Source organism: Crotalus tigris, unplaced genomic scaffold, assembly GCF_016545835.1.
Source record: "Crotalus tigris isolate CLP2741 ecotype Arizona unplaced genomic scaffold, ASM1654583v1 scf7180000017623.1712378, whole genome shotgun sequence".
NCBI classification, from domain to species: Eukaryota; Metazoa; Chordata; class Lepidosauria; order Squamata; family Viperidae; genus Crotalus; species Crotalus tigris.
In genome coordinates, this window is record NW_024096518.1 from 67331 (window position 1) to 93726 (window position 26396).

Sequence of the window (26396 nt, forward strand, 5' to 3'; positions counted from 1 at the left end):
GGAACTATGTTTCCCCCCCCCCTCGGTCTGCCAGCAAGCCACACTGGAGACCACCATGCCCTAAAGATCCATCCTAGAGCCTACACAGAAACCAGCAGTGCAAGGCATTGAACGAAGAAACAAATCACCATGGCGAAGGTTGGGAAGCTCAAAGAATTTGACATAACACCTGGAGAGATGGGTGTCCTACATTTCCCATGTCGAAAATTACCTCCATGCCAACCAGGTCGCCGAAGATGGATTGAAGGCCATGATACTCCTCTACGTCTGTGGCCCCGCCATCTTCAACATTACAGAGAACTTGATTGCCCCGGTACCGCTTGAGTCGGTCACCTACGCGGACCTGAAAAAAAAGCTCCAAGACCATTTCGAGCCCAAGTTATCCGTTATAGTGTGGAGACACGCTTTTGAGCAGCGGGAGCAACAACCTGGCGAGTCTGCAACAATTCATTGCCACTCTTTGTCAAGCGTCCCAACTCTGCAATTTCACGGATTTGGAGGACAGACTGAGACTGCTTAGTCTGCGGACTCCGGAATTGAGAGCTCCAACAAAAACTGTTCGCTAAGGAGACTCTCTCGCTACAGGAGGCCTTGAAGGAGGTCATGGTGGATGAAGCCGCCAGAGGGGCCGTTAAAGCACTGTGGCACTCCAAAAGTGCACCAAGCACTGAAGCCGTCCACCATGAGGATGCTGAGCGGATGGAAGACACCGACTCAGACTATGAAGTCAACCAGCTACGAAAGCACCCAGAGAAGGGACCGCAGCCAACTGAGAAGGCAGTTCCATTCCTTAGATGCATGGGCTGTGGAGGCCGCCATCAATGCATGGATTTCTGATTCCAAACTGCAACATGCCAGGGCTGTGGCAAAGCAGGCCACATCGCCGTCGTCTGCCGAGGTCATCAGAGGGACCGCCTGAAAGAAGACACATTCAGGAGAGATACCGGGGGCCCGGGTCAACACCGAGTAGGGTTCTACTCCAGCCAAAGGAGCGTATTCAGCACTGGTGCCCATCGCCCCCTAAAACAGAAGCTTAGACTACAGGTCAAGCTTCAGGGAGTTCCATGCAAGATGGAACTGAACACGGACTCAGCCATGTCAATCATTTCACAAAGATCACTCAGGCACTTATGCCATCGTAGCAACAGATGGGCCAAGCTCAGCCATCTAATCTGCTACTCACAGACTTCCAAAACTCCTGAATGGTGGTCAAAGGCGAAGCCATACTTCTGATGGAAATCAAGGGGTTCCAGGGGCCACTAGATGTCATAGTGGTGGAAGCCAATGCACGAGCCTCATATGGCTTGATTGGTTTGATGCATTGGGCATTCAAGTAACCAGCATTCACCGAACACAAGCGGCAGATCTGCCTGCAGTCTACCAAGAGTTCGCAGATGTTTTCAGTTCTAGTCTAGGGGAGTACAAGGGTCCTCCAATTGCCCTCAAGCTTGATCCTATGGTAATTCCAATATGGATCAAGCTTCATAGAGTGCCTTTTGCATTAAAACCCAAAATCGATGCAGAGCTGGATAAGCTAGTGGAACAAGGGGTATTGCAGCCCGTAGACAGTGGGGTATGGGAGACCCCCATAGTAATGCCATTAAAGGTCAATGGGGTGTGCAAATATGCGCTGACTATAAGTGCACCCTCAACAGGGCACTTCAACAGCACGTATACCCTGTGCCAGTTGTCAGCCATATTTTGGCATCATTGCAAGGAGGCCGCATGTTCACCAAATTAGATTTGGCACAGATCACGGCGATAGCCCAGACCATTGTTACCCATAGGGGGGGCTTTTAAGGTTAAGTGCTTATAGTTCGGGGTAGCCCCAGGGTTGTTCCAGGGAGTGATGGAGCGCACGCTCAAGGGAATTCCAGGGGTTTTCCCCTACTTCAATGATGTCCTCATTGCTGGGGAATCTGTTGAGATTCTGGCTGAATGGCTTAAGGCCACCCTTCAGTGGTTCCACGATGCAGGACTTAAACTAAAAAAAGAAAAGTGCAAGATTGGGGTAGAGTCAACTGAGTTCCTTGGTTTCTGCATCAATGCCGAAGGCATTCATCTACCAGAATCCAAATTAAAAGCAATCCAGCAGGCCCCAAGGCTGAAGTCAAAGGGAGAGCTTCAGGTTTTCCTAGGCCTTTTGAATTTTTACTATATCTTCCTTCCAAACAAGGCCGCAGTGGCAGAGCCATTACACAGGCTCTTGGATAGACAAGCTCAGTGGCAGTGAACCAGTGTCCACGACAGTAGCTTCCAAGCGGTCAAATCACTGCTGTCGTTGAACTCAGTTCTCACTCATTTCAATGAGCAGCTGCCTGTCTGCATTGCATGTAATGCATCCCTGTATGGGGTTGGGGCTGTGTTAAGCCACTTAATGGCTGATGGGAGGTTGAAGCCCATCACGTATCATCCGCAGAGCGCAACTATGCACAAATTGACAAGGAGGCTGGCCATTGTGGCCGGAGTTAAAAAGTTCCATGACTACTTGTATTGCCGCCAGTTCAGTCTTCATGGACCACAAGCCACTCCTAGGGTTGTTCACCATAAACAAACAGACACCTCAGATTCTGTATTCTCAAATGCTGAGGTGGTCTATCTTTCTGACAGAAACTGAGCAAAGAAATGGGCCATGCAGACGGCCTGAGCAGGTTGCCCCTGCCACATGTGGTGCCAGATCCAGCTCCGGCTGAATGCATCCTGGCTATCCAGGATTTGCCAGAATCTCCCCTTCACTCTGGGGACATAGCTGCTGAGACAGCAGCTGACAAAATGCTGAGTCGTGTGCTAAACTGGGTACACACAAATGTCCAGGGCCAGAATTTCAGAGTTTTTTCATGAAAAAAGATGAGCTTTCAGCTCATAAGGGGTGCATCCTTTGGGGAAGTAGGGTCATAGTCCTGAGCTCTTTAAGGCCCAGGGCCCTAGAGTCTCTGCACGAGGGTCATCCGGGAATAGTCCGGATGAAGGCACTTGCAAGGAGCTACCTTTGGTGGCCAGGACTAGATAAAGCCATCGAGGCCCAAGTACATGGTTGCTGCACATGCCAGCAATCCAAACCGGAGATGCTGCAAGCCCTTGTCCACTGATGGGAGGATATAAACACACCATGGTCAAGAATTCACATCGATTTTGCTGGGCCCCTTCAGGGACAGCTGTTTCGAAAAAAATTTGTTTGGTTATTTTCAATTCCCTTGTCAATTCCTCTTTTTTTTTATTAAAATTTTTAAAATTTTACAATAAAAACCCCTTCCCCAATCCCTCTCTACCCACCCCAAAACCCTCCCCCGTTCTTCCCAGAGCTGAATACAGGCTTAACTAGATCTTAAAAGAAAAAAAGTTTTAAACCCAAATAAACCTTAAGCAAATATAATTACACTCAATAAACAAATTGTAAAATACTTTAACTCCATTATATATAAAAAACAAAAAGAGGAAAAACAAAAGAGAAAATAAAAAAAAATTAAAAAAATTAAAGAATAATAACAATTACACTTCTAAATAATATCTTAAACTTATATAAATTATTCAAAAGCTAGATAATATTTTCTTATATCATACTTATATTGTATAAAATTTATCCATCTTTTCCACACCAAAAGATACTTCTCTTGCGATTGATCTTTCAAGAAAGCCGAAATTTTTGCCATTTCCTCTAAGTAAGAAACTTTAAAAAACCATTCTTGCAAAGTAGGCAAAAATTCCTTCTTCCAATATTGCCCTATTAACAACCTAGCCGCAGTAATTAAATTTAACATTAAAATAATCTCTTTATCATCACAATCAGAAACAATACCCAACAAAAACAATTGTGGAGTAAATTTTATCCTTCTTTTAAAAATTCTTTGAATATTCCACCATATCTTAATCCAAAAAGCTTTAATACTTTTACATGACCACCAGATATGATAATAAGTAGCATCCGAGCAACCACATCTCCAACATTTAGGCTGCAGGTTTGGATACATACGAGACATTTTTTGTGGATCAAGGTTCCATCTATAAAACATTTTATAAAAGTTTTCCCGTAAATTTTGGGCTTGCGTGAATTTAACATTCCTCACCCAAATAATCTCCCATGTATCTAATAAAATCGGTTCATCAAAATTTTGTGCCCACTTAACCATACAATCTTTAACTAGCTCTGCTTCTGAATCCAATTCCACCAAGACACCATAAATTCTTTTAATGTGGGTTCGACTTTGATCTCTAATTTGTTTTAACAAATTCTCATCCTCTCTAAGCAAGCCCACCTTATAATCTATCTTCCATCTTTCCAATAATTGTCTATACTGAAACCATGAATAAATAATATTTTCTTGTGCTAATTTATCCATAGATTTTAATTGCCAATTTTTACCATCCCACTTAAGTAATTGTGTATAAGAAATAATATCCATCTTAACTCCTCTCCTTATTCCTTCTATTGCATGCCATGGAATAGCCCATAATGGAATTCTTGAATCACTTCTATAGTATTTCTTCCAAACCCGAAGTAAAGAAATTCTTAAGATATGAGATGTAAAGATCCTATCAACCTTTTTATTATAAATTAAATAGGCATGCCATCCAAAAAGTAAATCCCATCCCTCCAAAAGGAGTATATCTACATTTGTTAGATTAACCCAATCACTAATTGATGTTAAGACCACAGCATCGTAATACAATTTCAAATTCGGTACCTTAAGTCCATCTCTCTCTCGTATATCTTGTAAAATTTTAAGTTTTACTCTTGGTTTTTTCCCTGCCCAGATAAATTTATTGATACCTTTCTGCCACTCATCTAAATTTGCTTCTTTCTTTAAAATAGGTATCATTTGAAATAAAAAGAGAAATTTTGGCAGAACATTCATTTTAATCGCTGCTATTCTCCCCAAAAGAGACAATTGCAGCTTTTTCCAATTATCCAAATCCTTTTGTATTCTAACCCACAGCGTTTCATAATTATTTTTATACAGTTTTGAGTTGGAAGCAGATAAAATAACACCCAAATATTTTACCTTATTAACAACCTCAAAGCCTGTCAATCTAACCAATGTCTCCTTATCCAAGTTGGTCATGTTCTTAGGCAATATTTTAGTCTTATTGTTATTAATTTTAAAACCTGAAACTTGTCCGTATTGATTTATCAATTGTAACAATTCCATTACAGAATAAGTTGGTTGAGATAATGTAACCTGTTGTTTTCCAAAATGGAGGAACTGAAAGTGCGGTGTCAAGACTCGCAATCCATATTCTATCTTTGGCAAGCTTATACAAGCACTATTGTAAAATGTAATGTAAAAGAACTGTAAACTAGGAACTCTTGTTTATGAAACGCCATTCAACACAGCTTCTTCCTGTTTATTCCCATCTTCTTGTATAGTATTAGGCTTTTCCTCAGGACTATGCTGCTCCTTGGAAGATTCAATCTCAGAAACCACTGCCGGGCCATTTACTGCTTTTTCAGAAAGGCCAACCTCTTCAATCACATCTTTCACCGTTTCCTTCTTGTTTTTACCCAGTGTTTCCTTTGGAAGGTTTCTTTGTTTACTCTGAGATTCTGCTCTTGATATATAATCAGCAACTGTAACTAAGCCATTTTCATTAACTGACGCCGTGTCAGATTCTGTCATCCCATCCATTAAGGCAGCGTCTTCATCAGTCCTCCGTCTGCAAGATCGCCTGCGTCGGTTAGTGGTGTGATGTGATTCACTTGCATCTGTGTCTGCAGTCTGGTCAGACTCTATGTTATCAAGTAAGCTGTAAGGATTGCTGTCTGGGTCTTTCAGCACAGAACTGATAGATGACTTCCCACCTTGGGTGCCACCTCGGCCCCGGCCCCTGGAAACGCTACGTCTTCCTCCTGGTGGACGCCTTCGGCTGTCGCGCTGGTGTAGGGCCTCCCTGTCTTCATCCCCTGCTAGGGACCAATTACTCAGTTCGTCTTTTCTTTCTGATTCTGTCTCAGAGGGATTAGACAGCTCAGAATTTGTTCCATATCCAGAAGTGTAATTGGGGCCCCTCCGGCCTCTGCCTCTTCCACTATAGGACCTTGAACCCTGTACAGACGAAGGAGTGCTTTCATCGGTGGTATAGCCCTTCTCCTTCTCAGGACCTCTGGTAGATGAAGGTCTAAAACCCATGCCAATTTGACGTAACTGCTCATCAATTTGGAGCCTTTCCATCCGTAGTTGTTCTATTTCCTTTAAGTAGGCAATGTGGTATTCAAGAAGTACTTGGACATTCCCTATGCTTTCTTTAGTACCCACAAACACAAATGGAACCATTCCATCTTCTCTGGGTAGTTTATTCTCGTTGTCTCCTTCAATTCTCACTTGCACGACTCCAGATTTGTCCACAATCTCTTGAATAACTTTGCCATTTTTACCAATAACTTTCCCCACAAGATTCCTAGGAACCTGAATAAAGTCTTCCACAAATTCCAAATAGCTTCTAGCTTTTTTTACTGCCTCAGCACTCTCTCCGTAGATCCTGAAAGTTCCAGTATCTTCTTCGAGTTCAATTGCAGTAATGCCTGGAACCTTCCTGGCTTGCTGTATATTACTGCCATGTGTTCCTATTGCAAGTCCCATTAAGTCTTCTCTGACAACAAATTCTTCATGAAATGCTGCTGCAAGCTGTTTTGTGCATTCTAAATGCTTTGTTGCTTCTTCATTTCTCGACATGAGCATTAACTTGGTTCGAATGCTGCGCAAGTGCATGTCGCTGAGTATGCCCACTCTTTTTACTGTTGCCTCACTGGCAGACAGAACTACTGAGTTGTTTCAGCCTGGTAAAAAACTCTGCAGGCTCCTACAGCTTTCTTAAAATCCTTGTGAGCACTTTCATTAGCACATGCATCTCTCAGATCTTCTGGAACATCTACAGCACATCTGAAGAATGTATTCTTGTTCACAGGTTTATTCTGATTTACAGGCCGAAGTCTTTCAAATGTGACTATTTCATTGTAAGTGGCATCGCAAGCAGCATACTCAATGATGTAAAACTCTCCTTTCATCATTCGGACCTTTGCCAGCCACCAGCCACAAGGCTCTTGGTCATTTGCTCTTGAGTAAACCTCCACTTCATCTCCTTCACCAATTTCTTTCTTGATGTCAGGTGGTGGTGGTAATCTTACATCACTGAATGGAACTTGCCGTTCTGGTTGCCAATTGTTTTCAAACACAACTGTGAGTGAATCCTCATGAACATCTTTGATGAATCCCTTAGAGAAGGCCCCGTTGGAGCCGCGCACTTCCACCGTCAGCTCCTCCATGTTGGGGCCGCAAAGGACGCCAGGACAGGCTTGTCTTGTCAATTCCTCTTGTTCTACTATATTTAATTTATGTTTGGCCAGAGTCATTTCCTCTTTAATTCTTTCATCTTATGGCTCCCGCTGTAATTTGGATTCTAATTTTTTGATCTCATCCAGAAGTATATTTTGTGTCTGTCTTTTCACCTTATTTTTCCTAGCCATGTATGCTATTGCTATACCTCTGAGATATGCTTTGGTGGTGTCCCATATGATTTGTAATGATGTTTGTTGTTTAGTGTTCTCTTTAAAGAATAATTCCATCTCTTTTTTGATCCTTGTAATAAATTCTCTTTCCTTTAAAATTTGGGTATTAGTGTCCACTTTCTCTTTATTTTTTTCTGACCTGTCCACACTATCTTCAGGGGGTTATGATCTGCCCATATGTTTGGCATTATTTCTATTGTCTCCACTTCTTGCCCCATTTCCCTATTCATCCATGCCATGTCCAACCTTGACCACAATTTGTGTGGATTTGAAAAAAAGGTATATTCCTTTTTCATAGGATTCTGTTTTCTCCATGGGTCAAATAAATTGAATTCCTGCGCCATCTCAAAAAATACTTTTGATAGTGTTTTTCGTTTCTTTTTATTTTTCATATTGCTAATATAATCTATTTTTATGTCCACTATTGCATTATAATCTCCTATTATACAAATATTTCTTTGTCCAATTTCAATAAGTTTTTCATGTAGGACTTTATAAAAAAAATTGGTTTTCGTTTGGAGCATAAATTGTCATCAGTAACCATGATTTCTATTCCATTTGTAATTCTAGTATTAATACCCTTCCCTCTGTATCTTGATATTTTAAATTGGCTCTGATTCCTTTTCTGACATAGATTGCTATTCCTTTCTGTTTTTGTTCCATTTAGTGATGTATATAGTTCTCCTAGTTTCAGAAATTCCAAATATTTTCTGTGTAATCTTTTTATATGCACTTCTTGTAAGCATACTATGTCCACGCCTTCTTTAACTAATTTTGTTAATATTTGTTTTCTTTTAACTGGTGCATTTAGGCCATTAACGTTAATTGATACTAATCTAATCTTCCCATCCATTATTTTACTTCTGGGGTTGTCTTGTTCTTGAACCTGTTCCTCTTTCTTTCCTTTGTCTTCTTGCCTCCTTACCTTCTCTCTCCTTCTCTCTCTTTTTTAACTCTAGTTGCTGATCTTCTTGACTTTTGGATTCTAATTCTAGTTCTTCCCTACTACTATTCTTTTTTTCTTCCCCTTCTAATTGTTCATAAAATTATCTTGCCTTATCCAAGCTGTCAATTTTAATCCTTCTCTCCTGCCATGTTATCAGCATCCCCTCCGGGATTAACCGTCTGAATGGAATGTTTTTTTTAATAAGATGTGCACTAAGAAATCTACAGTCTCTTCTCTGTTCCCTCACTTTCCTTGGAATTTGTTTGAGTGTTTGAATTTCTATACCTTTATAAATTATTGGATCTTCCCTTGTAATCCTATATATTAGGTCTCCAATTTTTTTCTGGTGAATCTTACATGTATCTCACGTGGTAATTTGTTCCTTCGAGCATAATTTGTGTGAATTCGGTAGACCTCGTCTATTTCTGGCAATATTTCTTGTTTATTTCTTTGTAGAGCTTCTGCTATCAGCTTTACCATAATGGTGCCCAAATCTTCTTCTCTATCCTCCACTACCGGAGATGCCGCAAGCCCCTGTCCACCAATGGGACATACACACACCGTGTCAAGAATCCACATCAATTTTGCTGGGCTCTTTCAGAGACAGCTGTTTCTGATAGTGGTAGATAGCCATTCTAAATGGTTAGAGGTCGCACCAGTCCTTAGTATGACTACTGCCAGGATCATCCAGGAACTGCACAGAATCTTTGCAACACATGGACTTCCAGATGTGTTAGTCTCAGACAATGGAGCTCAGTTTACCACTTCTGAACTCCAGTCTTTTCCCAGGGCAAATCTAATACGGCACGCCATGTCGGCTCCCTTTCACCCAGCCTCGAACAGCCAAGTGAAATGCATGTTCTGCACAACCAAGGAATCACTAAAATGGATTGCCACAGGGGATTGGCACCACAGACTGGCAACTCCCTGTACCACCACTGGCAGAAGCCCTGCCAAACTCAGATGGGGCTGATGTTTGATCACCAAGCTGAACAGGCTGCACCCCGACCAAGTTGCCTCAGATTCTGCTTAGTCAAAGGCATCTTGGAATTTGCAAGTGGGTGACCGGGTTTGGACCTGGAATTACGGGCAAGGGGCTTTGTGGGTGGCAGCTGTGGTTGTTAAGATGTCAGGACCACTCTCTTATGAGATGGTCCTGGAAGATGGGCAAGTCATTTGCCGGCACATTGACCAGCTGCTTCGGAGGCTAGTGAACTAGTCTCTGGCTCAGGCCTCTCAAGAGGGCCACATGCAGGGGCCATGCAACAGCGGCCCAACAGAGGAGCTTGCATGCTCCAGCATGCTCCAGCATATGGGGAAAAGGCCACAGGAGAGCTTCCCCCGGACAGACAGTATCCACTGAACAGGACCAGCCCTGCAGACTTTGCTGCACAATCGGACTTTGGTTGGGCCAACCAGGACTGGCCAGCCAAAGGGACCCGAGTCAACCTGACTTCACTAGACCTCAGAGTCCTGGTCTACCCAGCCAGGCAAGCGAGCGGGTAGACTGGGAGACCCCTGCAACCCCTAGATGTTCAGAATGGTCAAGAAGGCCGCCTAAATATCTGCAGGACTATGTCCAGCAATTGAGAGTTTGAGCCATCTAGGGGAAAGGGGTGTAATGTATTGGCCACAACTGTTTTAAAGCACTTGCTTAATGTCTGACCTACATTGCTGTATTGCTTAACTTCATGTTAAGATATCTCCCAGGGGAAAAACACTTCCTAGCAGATACTTTATCCAGGCTGCCACAATACAATAGTTCAAAGCTGGCCATCCCCTCACAAGCAAATAGTGGCTCCAGGCACAGGCCAAAGTGAAAATCCAAATAGCAGATGATTTAAAAGGTACTCTAAAAGAAGCTTTGGAAGAAGACAAATGGTTCCACATACACAAAGGTGCATGTACAATGCAAGATGAATTAACTTGGGTGGGGGCCAAATTGTACATCCTGCAGAGCCAATAATTAATGGTTTTACAAAAGAAGCCATGATTCAAAAGTGGTGGGGCACTTCAGCTTTGTGAAAATGCTGCACATAGTCAAGCACCAATTTTGGTGGCCATCACTGAAGGATATAGCTAGGTAGCTAGCTGCCCCATCTGTGCTCCCCTAAGAGGTGACAAAATACCAGGGCTTCTCCAGCCTGTAGCAAAACACAAAGCCCCATGGAAAGAGATATTAATGGACTTCATGGTAGAACTGCCTGAAAGCTCAGGTAATATAGTAATTTGGGTGATCTGACTTATTTTCCAAACAAGCGTACTTTATGCCCTGTCAAAAAATCCCCTCCACATTCAGGCTTCCAGTTTTGATGTCCCAGTGATGCAAACACAGGAAGTCGGAGCTCCGTATTTCATGTTTGATTTTACCCTGTTGGGTAAATTGCCCCACAGGGCCGGCAAGCATTTCCTGAAAATCTGCCCAAAGCACTCTCCCTGATGAGGGAAAGGGAATTTCCGCCCCATTCCCTCAGAAAAGGAAAATGGCAAATTAATTACTTGGGGAAAATGGAGAAACCTATAAGACTAATTTGGAATTTTATATACGTATGTATGTATGTATGTATGTGTGTGTATGTGTATATATATATATATATATACACATACATATTCGTATATATATATATATATATATATATATATATATATATATATATACACACATACATATTCGTGTATATATATATATAGTAAAAAATATAAAATGAACACCAGGGTAAAGATAAAACCATAAAAGTTTAATTAAAAAGCGCCAAGCTTTCGCCGTCACCTGCCGGCATCCTCAGGGCTAGTGCGCCAGGAAGTGTGAGTCTTTTTATAGGTATGTCAGAGCCTGCGCGCGACTCCTCGACCTCGTCACCGGGCCAGATTGATTCAATTGCACAAGGCTGGTCTGTTCTTTCCTGTTCCTTTCAGTTACGTGTCTCTCCTCGTCCATCTTACCTTCCTTTAACTCTGGGGTGAATGGATAAGAGTCTCTATTATTTCGATGGTCTCTATACTTTAGTTCCTTCCCCCCGGGTTCGGGTAACAATATGCATTTCATGTTCTTTTCACAATTGTCCTTTACCCAGTTGCTCCTTTCGCGATGGAGCAACTGGGTAAAGGACGATTGTGAAAAGAACATGAAAAGACACTTCCAATTTTACAGGAGAGAAAACCCAAATAACCAAAGACCTACATACCTACATATCCTGGTGTTCGTTTTTCTATATTTGTATTGATATGTGTATACCCAAAAACCTCAGAAAACACACACACACACATTTGTTTTCTGAGGTCTTTGCGGGTGTATGTAGGTCTTTGCTCAGGTTAGTCTGAGTTGCAGGGAGGTTTAAGATGGTGGGATGCGTTGCTATTTTTTGGCTTCGCATTCGTGCCTCATCTTCATGGTGGGTGTCAGTTTGCTTCATGTATGGATTGGAGGGGTTTAAAGTGGCTAATGATGCAGCTGTGGTCTGGCTTCTGGTCGTGCCTCATCATCGGTGTGGGTTTGGGTTTGCTTTTTGTGTGGATGTGGGTGGTGACATCCTGTGTGGTTTTTGTGAGTGTGGGTCTGGTGTCATTCTTTGTGTTAGGGACTCATTTGTTAATAAGGGCAGGTTTCCAAATGGCTGGTAGGCGGGAGGTATCATCTCGTTTGTTCATACTGTGTGGGCGTTTTTCTATCTTGATGGCTTCTCTGATTATTCTGTTATTAAAGTGTTATTATTCTGTTATTAAAAGGAAGAAACAGCTACGATCACACACTGCTCCTAGAAGCACGAAGCTGAAAACACCAGCCTGAAGATGACAAATGAGACTTTGTCGAAACGTCGCCAAGACACTTCCAATTTTTACTTATATCTGCTTAGGGGAGATTTAGGAAAGGCTAGTTGGTTGGATAAATTTATACAGGCTACTTACAAAAAAAATGGATGTTCCATACTTATCTCTAAATAGTAAAAAACCATCCTTAACATCTGTCCCAGTAGCCTCAGTTTGCCATATCACCAAGGAAATACTGATGAACCACAGAAAGAAATTCTCTCCATGTTGAAATTAATACAAGAAACAATTGCTTTGGCTTGTGATCAGGTTAAAAATAACACAAAGGAGATAAAAGAACAATTTTCTAATTTAAATCTAAAACTCAGAAAATAACTATAGAGAAGGAATCAGCAACCCAGAAAATAGAAGGAAAACTAAAGAATGCTGAAACAAGCACTGAATATCTAAAGCAGTGGTTCTCAACCTATGGGTCGGGACCCCATTTGGGGTCAAACGACCATTTCACGGGGGTCGCCAAACAACACAGTCCACCATTTTTTTCCCCTTTTCCTTAGCTGTGCTACTCCCTTTTATTCTATTGGTGTTTGAAAGCCAATAGAATAGACTCTCTTGAATAGAGTCTAATTCTATTGGCTTTCAAAAGCCAATAGGAATTGTCCAGGCTGTCTCTGCCCCGCCAAAAGTCCCATTCTGCAAACGGTGCTGCACCAGTTGAGTAGTCCTTGACTTACGACCGGTTGAGTAGTCCTCGACTTACAACCGGTTGGGGGGTCACAGCATTAAAAAGGTTGAGAACCACTAGTCTAAAGGAAGAAACTAATGACCAGACTCAGATAAATGAAAACTTAAAAGACACAATGATAATATTGGAGATGGAAAAGGCATTTTACAAACCGAGGTTTCAGAACATACTGGAGGATAAGGAAGAAGAGCTGATGGAATGGAAGATAAAGCCGTTAACAGAACTGTGGGGAACTGGAGAAGGAGGGAAACTGTTTAATGAATATCAACAGACAAGTTCTTCCAAAAATACTTTAATTAATTTTTTTCTCTTGTTTCAAATAATATATACAAAAATAGAGGAAGAATTATTTGATGATCTAAATGCACTGACTTGGAAAGTTAGTTGGCAAAGGAAGAAAACTAGAGTAATATTGAAGGAAACAGAAGCTTTGACCTATTAGAGGAGATGCTAGATTACTAATTAGATGTTTGAATATGGTAATAAGAATAGATTGTTAGAAATAGAAGTATTATTATAACTAGAAAGATAGGATTTGTAATCAGAATAACATATCTTGGTATGAAAAGGGAAATAAGAATATGCTAAGAACTTTGAATAAGGGAAGCTTTAGGTTACCCAAAATAACTTGTTCTGAAATTATAAACAATTGGGATATTTTGAACATGGATGGGAAATTAAAATTGAAAAAAACGAAAATAGGATATGGACTAAATAAATGGAAATAAAGTGCAAATGCAATTAAGATATGCTTTGGTTAGAAAAGATATTCTAAACTAATATTATTGACACTATTAGAAAAATGTAACAAATGTTCATATGCAATTGTATATTTACTAACAACAGTAAGAATTGTATTTGCTTAGTATGGAAAAATGGTTATTACCAGAAGAAGAGTGGATGTACTGGAGGGTGTAATATTGGACTTAGTTTGAAGAAGCTTACATGTACCACGAAATCACTAATGGACTCAGTCATCACATTGTCTATTGGGCACTTGATTGTGAAAACAGAAAATTAATAAAACATTTATATACTGTATATAGCACTTTGACTGCTATTTGTGCAGCACATCTACTGGCTGCATGGTGCTCTAGAAAGATTAATCTGTTCACAGAATCCAATTCACTTCAAGATTTTGGTAGGAGTTCCTAAAACTCTTGGGGACTGTCAGGGACTCAGCTCCTTGCATCATCCGATTACTAATAGCAGCTGCGAACGTGCCAATGTGTTTTTGGAGCAGTACCTCCAGTGCCACATTAATTACCCACAAGATAATTGTATGGACCTTTTCCCTTTCATGGGACCTTCTCCCTTTCATGGAGGTTGCCTACAATAACTCAGTACACAGTAGCAATGAGTTCACCCCATTTAGAATGGCCATAATACAGGACTTTGTATCTATCCCTGAAGTGCCTCAGATCACTCCATCAAATGCTTCACTAAAAGAGTGCATCACCCAACTACAGAATACCTGACATATGGTTAGGAAAACTTTGGATGAAGCTAGGGAAGAATATAAAAAACCAACCAACCAAAAATGCACTAAGCCTAAGTACTATAAAGTGGGATATAAGGTTTACCTATCTACAAAATTCTTACAATCTAGACAACTGTTCCCAAAATTGGGATGTTACACCTTTCCCCATAAAAAGGATTATTAACCCAGTGACTGTACAATTTGAGCGCTTGGACATATACATCCGGTATTTCATTGAAGCCTACTGAAACCAGAAATCATGTCTTCCCTATGCTCTGAGTCACAACCACCTCCTGATCCCATTTTAATTGAGGGAGAGCAACACTTTGAAGTCAGAGACATTTTGATTTGTAACATTTTATTATAGAATAAAATACAAAAATACAAAAGCTAATAATAGGACACAGTAGGGAGGGAAAAAGGAAAGAAAAGTGAGGGGGAGAAGGAAAAAAGAAAAGGCACTGACTTCTGACTTCTTCTGTTGCAGTAGAATAAAGCATTAACACCGAACCTCAACTTTTTCCTTTTCCATAATAATATAAACTAGCCATTTCTATAACAACAACAAATCAATCTAGTCAGTAAAACCCAAAATCAAAGTTTCATTTTTCCCATCTCAAGCACAAAATCCAGAAGCCGTCTCCATGAAAAAACAAAAGTACTTATATTCTTTTCTTTAATCAAAATGGTCAATTTAGCCATCTCTGCCAACTCCATCAGCTTCTGTAGCCATAGTCTTGCTGCCGTCAACACATATAAGATCAAAGTTCTATTTTTTTTCGCAAGTCTTTTCCCATTAAGATCAAAAGAAAAGTTTCTGATTTCACCTTTATCTTTACTTTAAGAATTTTCTGTATTAGAATATGAATCCTACTCCAATATTTCTTTGCTTTACCACATGTCCATCATAAATGATAAAAGGTCCCTTTTTACACTTACATTTCCAACATTTATTTGAAATCCCTTTATACATTCTAGATAACTTATCTGGTGTTAAATACCAGTGGTACATCATCTTATAAAATTTTTCTTTTAAATTGTAATTTAAAATTTAATATGAATTTTAAGTTTTTCATCCACATATTCTCCCATTGTTCCAGCATCACATTATATCCAAAGTTCCTTGCCCACTGAATCATACAATGTTTTACATATTCACTTTCCAAATTCAGTTTCAATATTTTATAAATCTTAATGATAATATGTTCATCACTATCACACAATAAGATTTCCATTTAATTTTAACAAAGTCAAACCCATAACTCTTTTTATCTAGTTTGAATCTTTCTTTCAGTTATGGGTTTGACTTTGTTAAAATTAAATGGAAATCTTATGTAAATCAATAACAGATTTAGCCCTTTGATTCTAACTCTTCCTTCGACTTGATGATAGGGTCACCAGAGTTGAAAAGTATTGTTTTATCACAAGTCCATCAGTCCAGCTTCATCACAATTTCTTTTCTAAAAAAGGCTTCCTGGGGGGACACCCAAAGAGGCAACTTTATGGAAAACCTTGTTTTATATTTATTCCACATTCTTAGTATGGCACATCTAACAAAGTGATTGTTAAAATTAATATTAACTTTAATTTATCATACCACAAATAAACGTCCCATCCAAACCTTAATTCATGACCCTCTAAATCAAGCAGATTTCAAATCTGGTAAACCCAAACCCTCTCTTTCCTTAGCATCTTGCAAAATAGCTTATATCTAATTCTTGGTTTTTATGCCCCTTGCCATATGAACATGGAAATATCCCTTTGCCATTGTTTAACTAGAGTATCAGTTGCAAGTATTGATAATGTCTGGAACAGAAAAAGCATCTTTGGTAAAACATTTATTTTAATTACTGAGATTCTACCCAATAGTGATAAATGCAGTTTGTCCCATCTTTGTAAGTCCTTTTTGATATAATTCCAAAGAGTCACATACAGTAGCTGTTTTGAAACAATTTTCTATTTGTTTTTGTCAACATAATCCCCCAAAATTTTTCTCAGCCTGAAAACCTGACTTTTTAATCAATGTATCATTATCCTAAAATGACATATTCTTAGTCAGCATAACATAGCCCAAAACTCATTTAACTTCCTCATCTATATTATTTTTTGGATCTTGCAGGAATATAACCAGATCATCAGCAAATGCCCTCAATTTATAAGCTTCTTTCTTGAAGTTTATACCCATTATTTTCTTATCTTGCCCAATATCTCTATTCAAAATTTCCAATACCAAGATAAACAGCAGAGGAGACAAGGGACATCCTTGTCTCATGCCCTTTTGAATTTCACATGAGTTAGTTAAGTCATCATTAATGACAATTTTTGCTTGCTGTGATGTGTAAACAGCTTTAACTCCTGGAATAAAATTCTCTCCAAAATCCATTTTTTCCAACACTTTAAACATAAAAACCCAATTTAGATTGTCAAAGGCCTTCTCTGCATCTAAGACTATTAGAGCGGCCTGTTTCTCATTATGATATGTAAGTATTCAATTATGTTCCAAACAATCCTAACATTATCCCTTAGCTGTCTTTTTGGCAGAAAGCCAAATATATATATGGTATTCATATATATATATATTCTTGTAATATTTTCTTTAGTCTTTGTGTCAAAACTTCAGCAAAGAGTTTATAGTCTTTATTTAATAATAAAATTAATCTGTAATTCTTTGTCTTTGCGGCATCTTGGCCCTCCTTTGGTAACAACACAATATTTGTTTCCTTCCACGTTTGGGGTATTTCGCCCCCCCCCCCCGGTAATGTTTCATTCATTATATCCTTTAGTGGCTGAAGAAGTTCATCCTCAAAATACTTATAACATTGGCTTTTAAGCCCATCTGTGTCTGGAGCTTTACCTGATCTCATTTTTTAAATATCTTCTGATATCTCAAAAGTAGTTATTGGGTCATTCATAAGTTGTCTCTGGGTTTGTGATAATTTAGGCAACTGTTGTCTTAAAAGATATCCATCTATTCTAGACATGTCTAACTCGTTTTTTATACAAATTGGAATAAAAGTTGAAACGACTTTTTAATAAGTTCATTGTCCATTTTTACATTGCTACCTTCACAGGTTTTCTTAATCATTCGCTTTTCCCTTTCCTTTCTTCTTTTATATCTCAACCATCTTCCTGGTTTATTTGCAAACTCAAAGTGTCTTTTTTTCACATACTTCAATTTTGTTTCTATTTCTTGTATTGTTAACATGGACAGTTGTTGCCGTAGCAGTTTAATTTAATGTAAAATTTTAGAGTCCATGTCTTTTGCAGTTCGATTTCTTTCTGTCTGAATCTTTTGCATCTTTTCCTGAAGTTTTTTCTTCTATAATTGATTATACTATATAAAATAACAGCTTTACTACCGTCCAACACAGTCATTAAACTTGTCCCTTTATCTAAAGCAGGGATATCAAACTGCTGGCCCATAGGCCAGATGCATCACACCAAAACTATGCCACCTCATTGCCTGCAATGGGGAAAAAGTCGCAATACGTCACGACATGTCACATGATATTGCAAGTTTGACACTCATGATCTAAATTATTATCAAAATGCTCAAATAATTTCTTTTTACAATCATTTCCTTTTGCAGAATAGATTTATTTAGTCTCCATCTAAAGTGCAAACTCCTTCCTTTAAGTACTAAAAGCACTCGATTATGTCAGAAAAAGATTTAGGTAGAATATCAACTTTTAAAATTATATTTGCAAGTTTTTAAAAAATCCATATCATATTAATCCTTGAAAAAGATTTGTGTCTTTCTGAGAAAAAAAAAGTATACTCTCTATCAGAGCCATTTTTATTCTCCATGAGTCTATTAGTACTAAATTGTCCATCATCTTGAAAACAGTCTTGGTAATTTAGAGACATTTTGGACTCTCATACACATTGGGGGGAAATCTAGTACTTAGTAGCATGGAAAGACTTTCCTCCTTCAGAGACAGAATGGGTCAATTTCTAACACATTAAGGCCTCCAGATGGCTTTAAAAATTCCATGAACCATACCCAGGTAAATCTAAATTGTATGCTAATTGGATACATTCTGTGTATCTCTCCCTCCCCTCTTCTTTTTCCTTTGCAGGATACTCTATCAAGGGGGGCAGAATGTCAAGTCTGCTAGGTGTGGCTTGGCACTTCACAAGCATCCTGCCATCAAAGGTTAGAAAGGGGAGGGGTAGGATAGATGGGCAATAAAGCTGTGTCTATATGTAATTGGAAATAGGGAGGGAAGAATGATAGATGATGAAGACCAGAGAAGCTTGGTACCAATTTGCATCTTATTCCAAGGCCAGGCACCCTAAGTGCCTATTATTCCAAAACATTTCTGTGTTCCAATTGGCTGAAGATACTGGTCTTTCTCTGTCCTACATGTTCTTGGATCAGGTGCAGAAGGCAGTTCCTCTTCTTCCTCACTGACTGGCTGCAGTTGCATGCTTTCCCTGCCTGAAGCCTCAGCCAAATCCTACATAGACAGCTGCTCGGAGCCATCAATCAACTCAGCTCCTGATGTGCCAAGAACTGGTTTCATCCTCCCCCAATCTGACATCTTGAGAGGTATCTGGGGAATCGTCCAGGGAAGTAATCACAATTCTCCACATAAGTTATAACACTAGGCAAAGAAAATCCAATTAAACAAATGAGTCAAAAACATTATACAGATTCCTTTATTTACTGACAAAAATTATTTAAAACTACCTATTTCTGTGTGGCAAAAGTATATGAACTCATACGATTATTTGTTCATTTAAAGGGGAAATTAAGATTTCAATCATGGGATAGTCCTCAGGTATGAGTGAGAGACATTAGTTTCCCTTTGTGTGGAAAACGGATCACATTTTAGGTCGTATTTATGCAGAAATATCAATGATTCAAAAGGTTTAACAAACTTTTTGAATACATCCTTTAATAATATATTTAATCCACTGTCAGAGAAAAAAAACACATAAAAATATTATTTTTTTGGTTAAAGAACTGTTTATAGGTCTTTTTTTCTTTTTAATAATGTATGTATCAATATTACTGCTACTCTTGTGTTTTGCTCTTTTTTGTGGTATTATTAATTAAAAAGCAACAAAAAATAAAAAAGGGCAAAAATAAACCCAAACTTTAAGGACTCACATTTTAAATCAATCTTTTAATTCCTGAATAGTAGAAAGCTTTTAATAGAAATACTTTATAAAATAAATAAAATAATACTTAAAATACAGAATCCAGAAGGAAACAAGACAGTATTTGCAGCTTGACACAAATATTGTGAAAAATGAAAATTAAACAATTTAAAAACTAGAAATGCAACACATCCTTTTAAAGTAATGTGATAATTATATGGTATTGTTCCGTTTGGAATATAATCTATACAGAATTTTAATCATATATTTAAACTATACAGAATTGTAATCATATTTTTAAACTTTTAAAAGTTTTCTAATACAGGTAGTCCTTGACTACTCTTTATTGCAATAAATAGTAAGAAATTGTGTAGTGCTCCCTTTTCTATCAATTGTATCAAACGTTCAAAAGGTTTCACAAACTTTTAAGCATCACTGTGTAAATGAGTCCTTTAATAATATATTTAAGTCCTAAGTTAGGCAGACCTGGATAGATAGAATAGCTGTCAGTAAGTACCACTGAATTGTATCTAGTCATCTGATCAAAGTGTATTAAAGGGGCAAAGTGACTGAGCATTTTTTTTACAATTTTTTTACAATAATAGATAACTGCATTAACAGCAGATATTTTTTTAACAATCTTGATCTTAATCCTTCAAATAATGTCCTAGAACAGCTGTCCCCAATCTTTGTGGCTTAGTGGCCCGGCTGGGGAGAGAACTGGGCCACATGAGAGGTGGGTTGGAGCATGTGTACACGCAGCTCAACTTGTGCAAGAAAAAAGAGAAGCCTCCTTCAGGTTTCTCTATGCTAAAAGCCTTTGCAAAGGGACAGAAGGCCTGAAACAGCATAAGATCACTCCCCAAAGCCCTTCGTCTGTTTGCAAAAGTTTTTGGTGCAGAGAAGCCTTTAGGGGCATGGTCGCATGCTCCTTTACACTCATTGAGGCTGCCTAACGCTTTAAAAGTGGATCTGGTGTCCTGTGCAGTCAGCCTCAGTGAGTTAACAAAACTGAGCAAGGCACACTCCCACTCGTCTCACTGTTCCCCATGTTTGGAGCAGCAGAAAGAGGTGATTTGGCAGCCCATCTGTGGGATAGGAAGAGGGGAACTGGGCTGCCTCTTGTGCGGTCCTGTTATGAATAGGCCGCAGCCTGGTACTGGGCGACAGCCTAGGATGGGGACCCTGTCCTAGAACTTGATTTATTTTTTAAAAAAATTGGTGTCTTCTCACAAAATTCTTGAAGGCTTTAATAGCCTTTAACAAGCCTGTTTTGTAAATCCAAGACAGGAAAATTATTCAGATCACTCTCTTGGTTTGTACTCCGTTTTAATTATTAAAACCATCAAGTTTCTTCATATTCTTCAATATGTCCAATGTTAAAATATGCTTCATTCTGTATTAATTGAATTGATTGAAGATTGAAGGCAACTCACCCGGTGTTTTCAGACTTGTCAATCCAAAGTTTCTTAATAGCTAAAAAGTAACTAACAAGCAATTTAGGAAAATGAATAGAAAAGTAAGTGTGCAAACCACTGGTCTTAAGGCATTGGCTGTGGTTTGACAAATATGGCTATTCCCTTATTCCCCCAGAGCTTTAAATTGCAGACTGTTGTCTTGCAGTTTTCTCATAAGGAGCAACTGTCTGCGGTTGAGGTTATTCTCATCCTGCCATCTAGCAGTGTGAAAGCATATAAATGTGAGTAAATAAATAGGCACCACTTTGGTGGGGAGGTAACAGCACTGTGACATCATGCTGGCCACATGTCCGAAGAAAAGTCTTTGGACAGCTCTTGCTCAATGGCCTTGAAACGGAGATGAGCACCACCCCCTATAGTCAGCAACGACTAGTGGAGTAAAATCTGCAGGGAATCATTTTTTAATCTCATTGATGTGTACTTTAAAAAGTCATAGAATTTATAAATGTGAAATAATTAGCAGAAAGGATATCAATTTACAAATTATTTCATCTGAATAATTTTGCATCTTCATCTTTTTCAATTTATTTTTATTTATTATTTCCTTTTTAACATTTTTTCAAGTCACATAAACATTAAATACAGAAATTACATAAGAAAAAAATCCATATTTTGACAATGTCGTTACTAGACTAATTTTTATTATAGTGAGAGAAAAAATTATTTGATTCCCTGCTGATTTTGTTTGCCCACTGACAAGCCTATAATTTTAATGGTAGGTTAATTTTAACAATGAGAGACAGAATAACAACAAAAAAATCCAGAAAAATGTATTTCAAAAAAGTTATAAATTGATTTGCATTTTAATGAGTGAAATAAGTATTTCACCACTTCACAAAACACGTCTTGGTGCTTGGTGGCAAAACTCTTGTTGGCAATCACAGAAGTCAGATGTTCCTTGTAGTTGGCCTCCAGGTTTGCATACATCTCAGGAGGGATTTTGTCCTACTCCTCTTTGCAGATCCTCTCCAAGTCATTAAAGTTTCGAGGCTGACATTTGGCAATTTGAACCTTCAGCTCCCTCCACAGATTTTCTATGGAATTAAAGTCTGGAGACCAGCTAGGCCACTCCAGGACCTTCATGTGCTTCTTCCTGAGCCATTCCTTTGTTGCCTTGGCTGTGTGTTTTGGGTCATTGTCATGCTGGAATACCCATCCATGACCCATTTTCAATGCCCTGGCTCAGGGAAAGAAGTTCTCACCCAAGATTTGATGGTACATGGCTCCATCCATCGCACCATTGATGCAGTGAAGTTGTCCTGTCCCCTTAGCAAAAAACACACTCCCAAAACATAATGTGTCCACCTCCATGTTTGATGGTGGGGATGGTGTTCTTGGGGTCATAGGCAGCATTCCTCCTCCAAACACAGCGAGTTGAGTTGATGCCAAAAAGCTCAATTTTGATCTCATCTGAGCACAACACTTTGATCCAGTTCTCCTCTGAATCATTCAGATGTTCATTGGCAAACTTCAGTTGGGCCTGTACATGTGCTTTCTTGAGCACTGTGGGCACTGCAGGATTTCAGTCCTTCATGGTGTAGTGTGTTACCAATTGTTTCCTTGGTGACTATGGTCCCAGTTGCCTTGAGATTATTGACAAGATCCTCCCGTGTAATCCTGAGCTGATTCCTCACCATTCTCATGAACTCCACGAGGTGAGACCTTGCATGAAGCCCCAGACTGAGGGAGTTTGACAGTTATTTTGTGTTTGTTCCATTTTCGAATAATTGGATCAACTGTTGTCACCTTCTTACCAAACTGCAAACTAATGGCCTTGTATCCCATTCCAGCCTTGTGTAGGTCTACAGTCTTGTCCCTGACATCCTTGGAATCTGATTGATTGCTTCTGTGGACATATGTCTTTTATATAAGTAACACGCTGAGATTAGGAGCATTCCCTTTAAGAGAGTGCTCCTATTGTCAGCTCATTACCTTATAAAAGAGACCTGGGAGCCAGAAATCTTGCTGATTGATAGGGGGTCAAAATATTTATTTCACTCATTAAAATGTAAATCAATTTATACCTTTTTTGAAATGCTTTTTTCTGCATTTTTTGTTATTGTTATTTTGTCTCTCACTGTTAAAATAAACCTACCATTAAAATTATAGACTGATCATTTCCTTGTCAGTGGGCAAATGTACAAAATCAGCAGGGGATCAAATAATTTTTCCCCTCACTGTAGTTTTATTATTATTTCCTTAATAGGAAATCTGAAATTTATCTTTTCATTGTTATCTCTGTCTCTCTGTCTCTCTGTCTCTCTGTCTCTCTGTCTCTCTCTCTCTCTCTCTCTCTCTCTCTCTCTCTCTCTCTCTCTCTCTCTCTCTCTGCCTGTGTGTGTGTCTACATATCTACTAAATACCTACTAATGTATGCACACATGCTTTAACATGAGTATTAATGTAAATAAGTTATTGATTAAATGCATCCCAAAAGTTATATTTTAAAGGCTTCTGTAAGGCAGGATATAAAACTAACAAATAGATGAATGAACGTTTACCAGTAAATCTTCAAAGGCTGATGCATCTGTAATTAATTTGTCGGACTCACAAGCACAGCCCTGTAGATATTAGAGGCACCAATAAAAATGCAAAGGAGTATAGGTCCTATGATGGCTCCTTCCAGTCCTAGGTAATATGTTCCACCAGCTATTGCAAGACCTGTCAGATAAGGATGACCTCCTCTGCAATCAAATAATAAATTAAATTACTGAAATGTCATTTAAAAACTATCAGTGCAAAGCTGATTTTATATGCTGAGTTATCAGAAGACACAAAAAGCAGGAAGTTAATATCTAATCACAAGCAGAGATAGATATATTTCTGTGCAGACACAAAAACATGACTTGTACAGAAAAGAGAAAAATAGAATTTGAAACATGGTAAAGGGTCTAAGTAAGAAAGGTTGAAGAAAACTATGAATATTTAAGCCATCCTTCTAAGGATTTTTCCCCATGTGTCACATTTGTTCCTGAAGATATGCCAGTGATCAAGGAAGTCTGAACTATTCTATACTTATATTCTGTCCAATGATATTCCCTCCACTGCACACATCAACTATCTATGCTGTCTTTTGTCACACAGAAGAACACTTTATACATTTTATAAATTTTCTATTTCCTGAAAATAACTTAATCCATAACTACTATATGGTTTTGAAAATCATCATAATTTTTAGAGTGGCATCTATGCTTATTTTCTTTTAACATTATGCATAATAAGGATTCCTGTGTTAATATAAATAATTCATCTAAATATTTCTGGATGTTGGCTAATCTGTTACAGAACTTTTTTCAGTATAGTAAAGAAAAACATTAAAATATTCACCCAGATATATCCAAATAGATTGCTGTATCTACAAAGTAAGTTGGCAATAGATGACAAATGAAGAGAAGCATAGCTTTATATCCTTTTCCTTGAACAAGCCAAAGATCTAGAACTGCAGGTGTGGTTGCCCAATATGTTCCCAAAAATGGAACTACTCCAAGTATAGCAGCCAGAGCTAAGAAGATATGAAGTTTAGAATTAGAAAGGAAAATGTAACATTTGCAATTAATTATTTAGGAATGTAATTCCACAATTATTTTGCAACTATATCTCATACCAATACTTAAATTCAAAGAAAACTTAAATAGAATATAAGAAAGCAAGATAAAAGAGTTTATAATTACTTTGCTTATAAAACAAAATGGGCTAGCATATCTTGAATTTCAGTGCCACTGGATAAGGAATCAAGAATTAAGACATCATAACCTGGTATTAATTACATGAGGAATAGTTATAATGATAGAAATAACAAAATACTGTAAGTTGAATTAGAAGATCCTCATTTATAGTCAAGGCAGCATCAGAACAAGAATGGTTACCATGGAAAACTCTTGCCCATTCTTCTCCTTTGCAAATCCTTGTGCTTTTGGGTGTTTCTTCAGTTAAAGCAGGAGTCTCCAAACTACAGTCCGTGGGCTACATCTGGCCCTCTGGAAAGTTTCTTCCAGCCTGCCAGCTCATCCCATAGGCTGTGCTCCAATCTTTTCCAAACAGCATAGGAAAAGAAAGCAGGATTGTATTCACCATTTTTCTGATGCTAGGGGTTGTGAGCCAGTTGTGAACCAGTTGGAAGGTTGCTGGATGAAGAAGCATCTTCCTGTTTAATATTTGCACCAATTGGGCAGATTCTTTTATAAATTTCTAAAATTTAGCTAAATAAAATAGTTTTCTTTTCTCATTTGCAATTATTAATTTAATATGAATGAAGGAAATGAATGAACCTTGGAAGAGTAAACTTTTGGCTCGATGACTGACCTAGATTGGATTAATTTATTATTTCTTCAGAGCATTTGCTAATGTCTGACAGTTTTCTTATATCATTCGTCTGTGTAAGAATAGTACTGTTCCTTCATAATTGTCACATTTCTTTTTTGCTGCTGTTATGAATCATATTACACTGAGTGTCATGGTTCTGATGGATGAAACTCTTCAAAGAACTTTGAGGCATTGTTTATCTTAAAGCAGTGGTTCTCAACCTTTTAATGCTGCAACTCCCAACCGGTTGTAAGTCGAGGACTACTCAACTGGTGCAGCACCGTTTGCAGAATGGGACTTTTGGCAGGGCAGAGACAGCCTGGACAATTCCTATTGGCTTTTGAAAGCCAATAGAATTAGACTCTATTCAAGAGAGTCTATTCTATTGGCTTTCAAAAGCCAACAGAATAAAAGGGAGTAGCACAGCTAAGGAAAAGGGGGAAAAAAATGGCAGACTGCGTTGTTTGGCGACCCCCATGAAATGGTCGTTTGACCCCCAAATGGGGTCCCGACCCACAGGTTGAGAACCACTGTCTTAAAGAATCTTTATTCAAGCAGCATAGCATCGGCTGCAGTAACCCAGGGAGTTTCCCTGGACTTCTTTTCACGGTGGCATGAGATGTAAGTTTTTAAATATCCAAAGTGTCCAGTCTGTTTTACGTCATGGCTGTGTTTGAGAGCGTTAAGGCAGAGGGCTTCTGGCAAGTACAATTCCCCCCCCCCCCTGTAAGCCAAACCATCCCTGCATGTTAGGGAGGTTTGATTGTACTTGAACCATTGATCGGTGAGAAGCTCTTATTTTATTTTCTTTGCCCCAGGGTCATCAGGATTAGGGGCCCTGTGAGGCATTAATTGAGCAGCAGTTTGTGGATTGGAGATAATTGCCTTATCAATCTCTTTGTGCTGGCTTTTGTACTGGGACAGTCTGGATAAAGCATCAGCTAGGAAGGTTTTCCCTCCCGGAATGTACTTTAGAGTGAAGTTAAACTAATTAAAGTATTGTGCCCAGTGCACCTGTTTCAGGCACAATTTGCAGGATGTTTTCAATGCTTCTAGATTTTTGTGATCTG

At 38.8% G+C, this 26396-nt stretch overlaps 2 protein-coding genes across 4 annotated transcripts in view; both read right to left on the minus strand.

Annotated features, from left to right (window-relative positions):
• Nucleotides 1-5181: 5181 nt before the first annotated feature.
• On the minus strand, nt 5182-7467 carry LOC120302944 (fragile X mental retardation syndrome-related protein 1-like). Its single transcript, XM_039331973.1, is given in 2 exon segments — nt 5182-6757; nt 6760-7467. Coding segments are annotated over 2 exon segments (2034 nt in total). The 5' UTR covers nt 7346-7467; the 3' UTR covers nt 5182-5309.
• Nucleotides 7468-15564: 8097 nt separating this feature from the next.
• Nucleotides 15565-26396, minus strand: part of TMEM245 (transmembrane protein 245) — a 241257-nt gene continuing 230425 nt past the window's right edge. Inside the window, exons 15-17 of one of the 3 annotated variants that reach the window (XM_039331992.1) lie at nt 24352-24526; nt 23526-23708; nt 15565-19047 (exon numbers count right to left, since the gene is read on the minus strand). In XM_039331992.1, coding sequence (XP_039187926.1) covers nt 23558-23708; nt 24352-24526 — 326 coding nt within the window. In that variant the 3' untranslated portion in view covers nt 15565-19047; nt 23526-23557. Of the gene's footprint in view, nt 19048-19088; nt 21034-23525; nt 23709-24351; nt 24527-26396 lie in introns of those variants that run through there. The other 2 variants (XM_039332002.1, XM_039331984.1) reach the window with 2 other exon arrangements.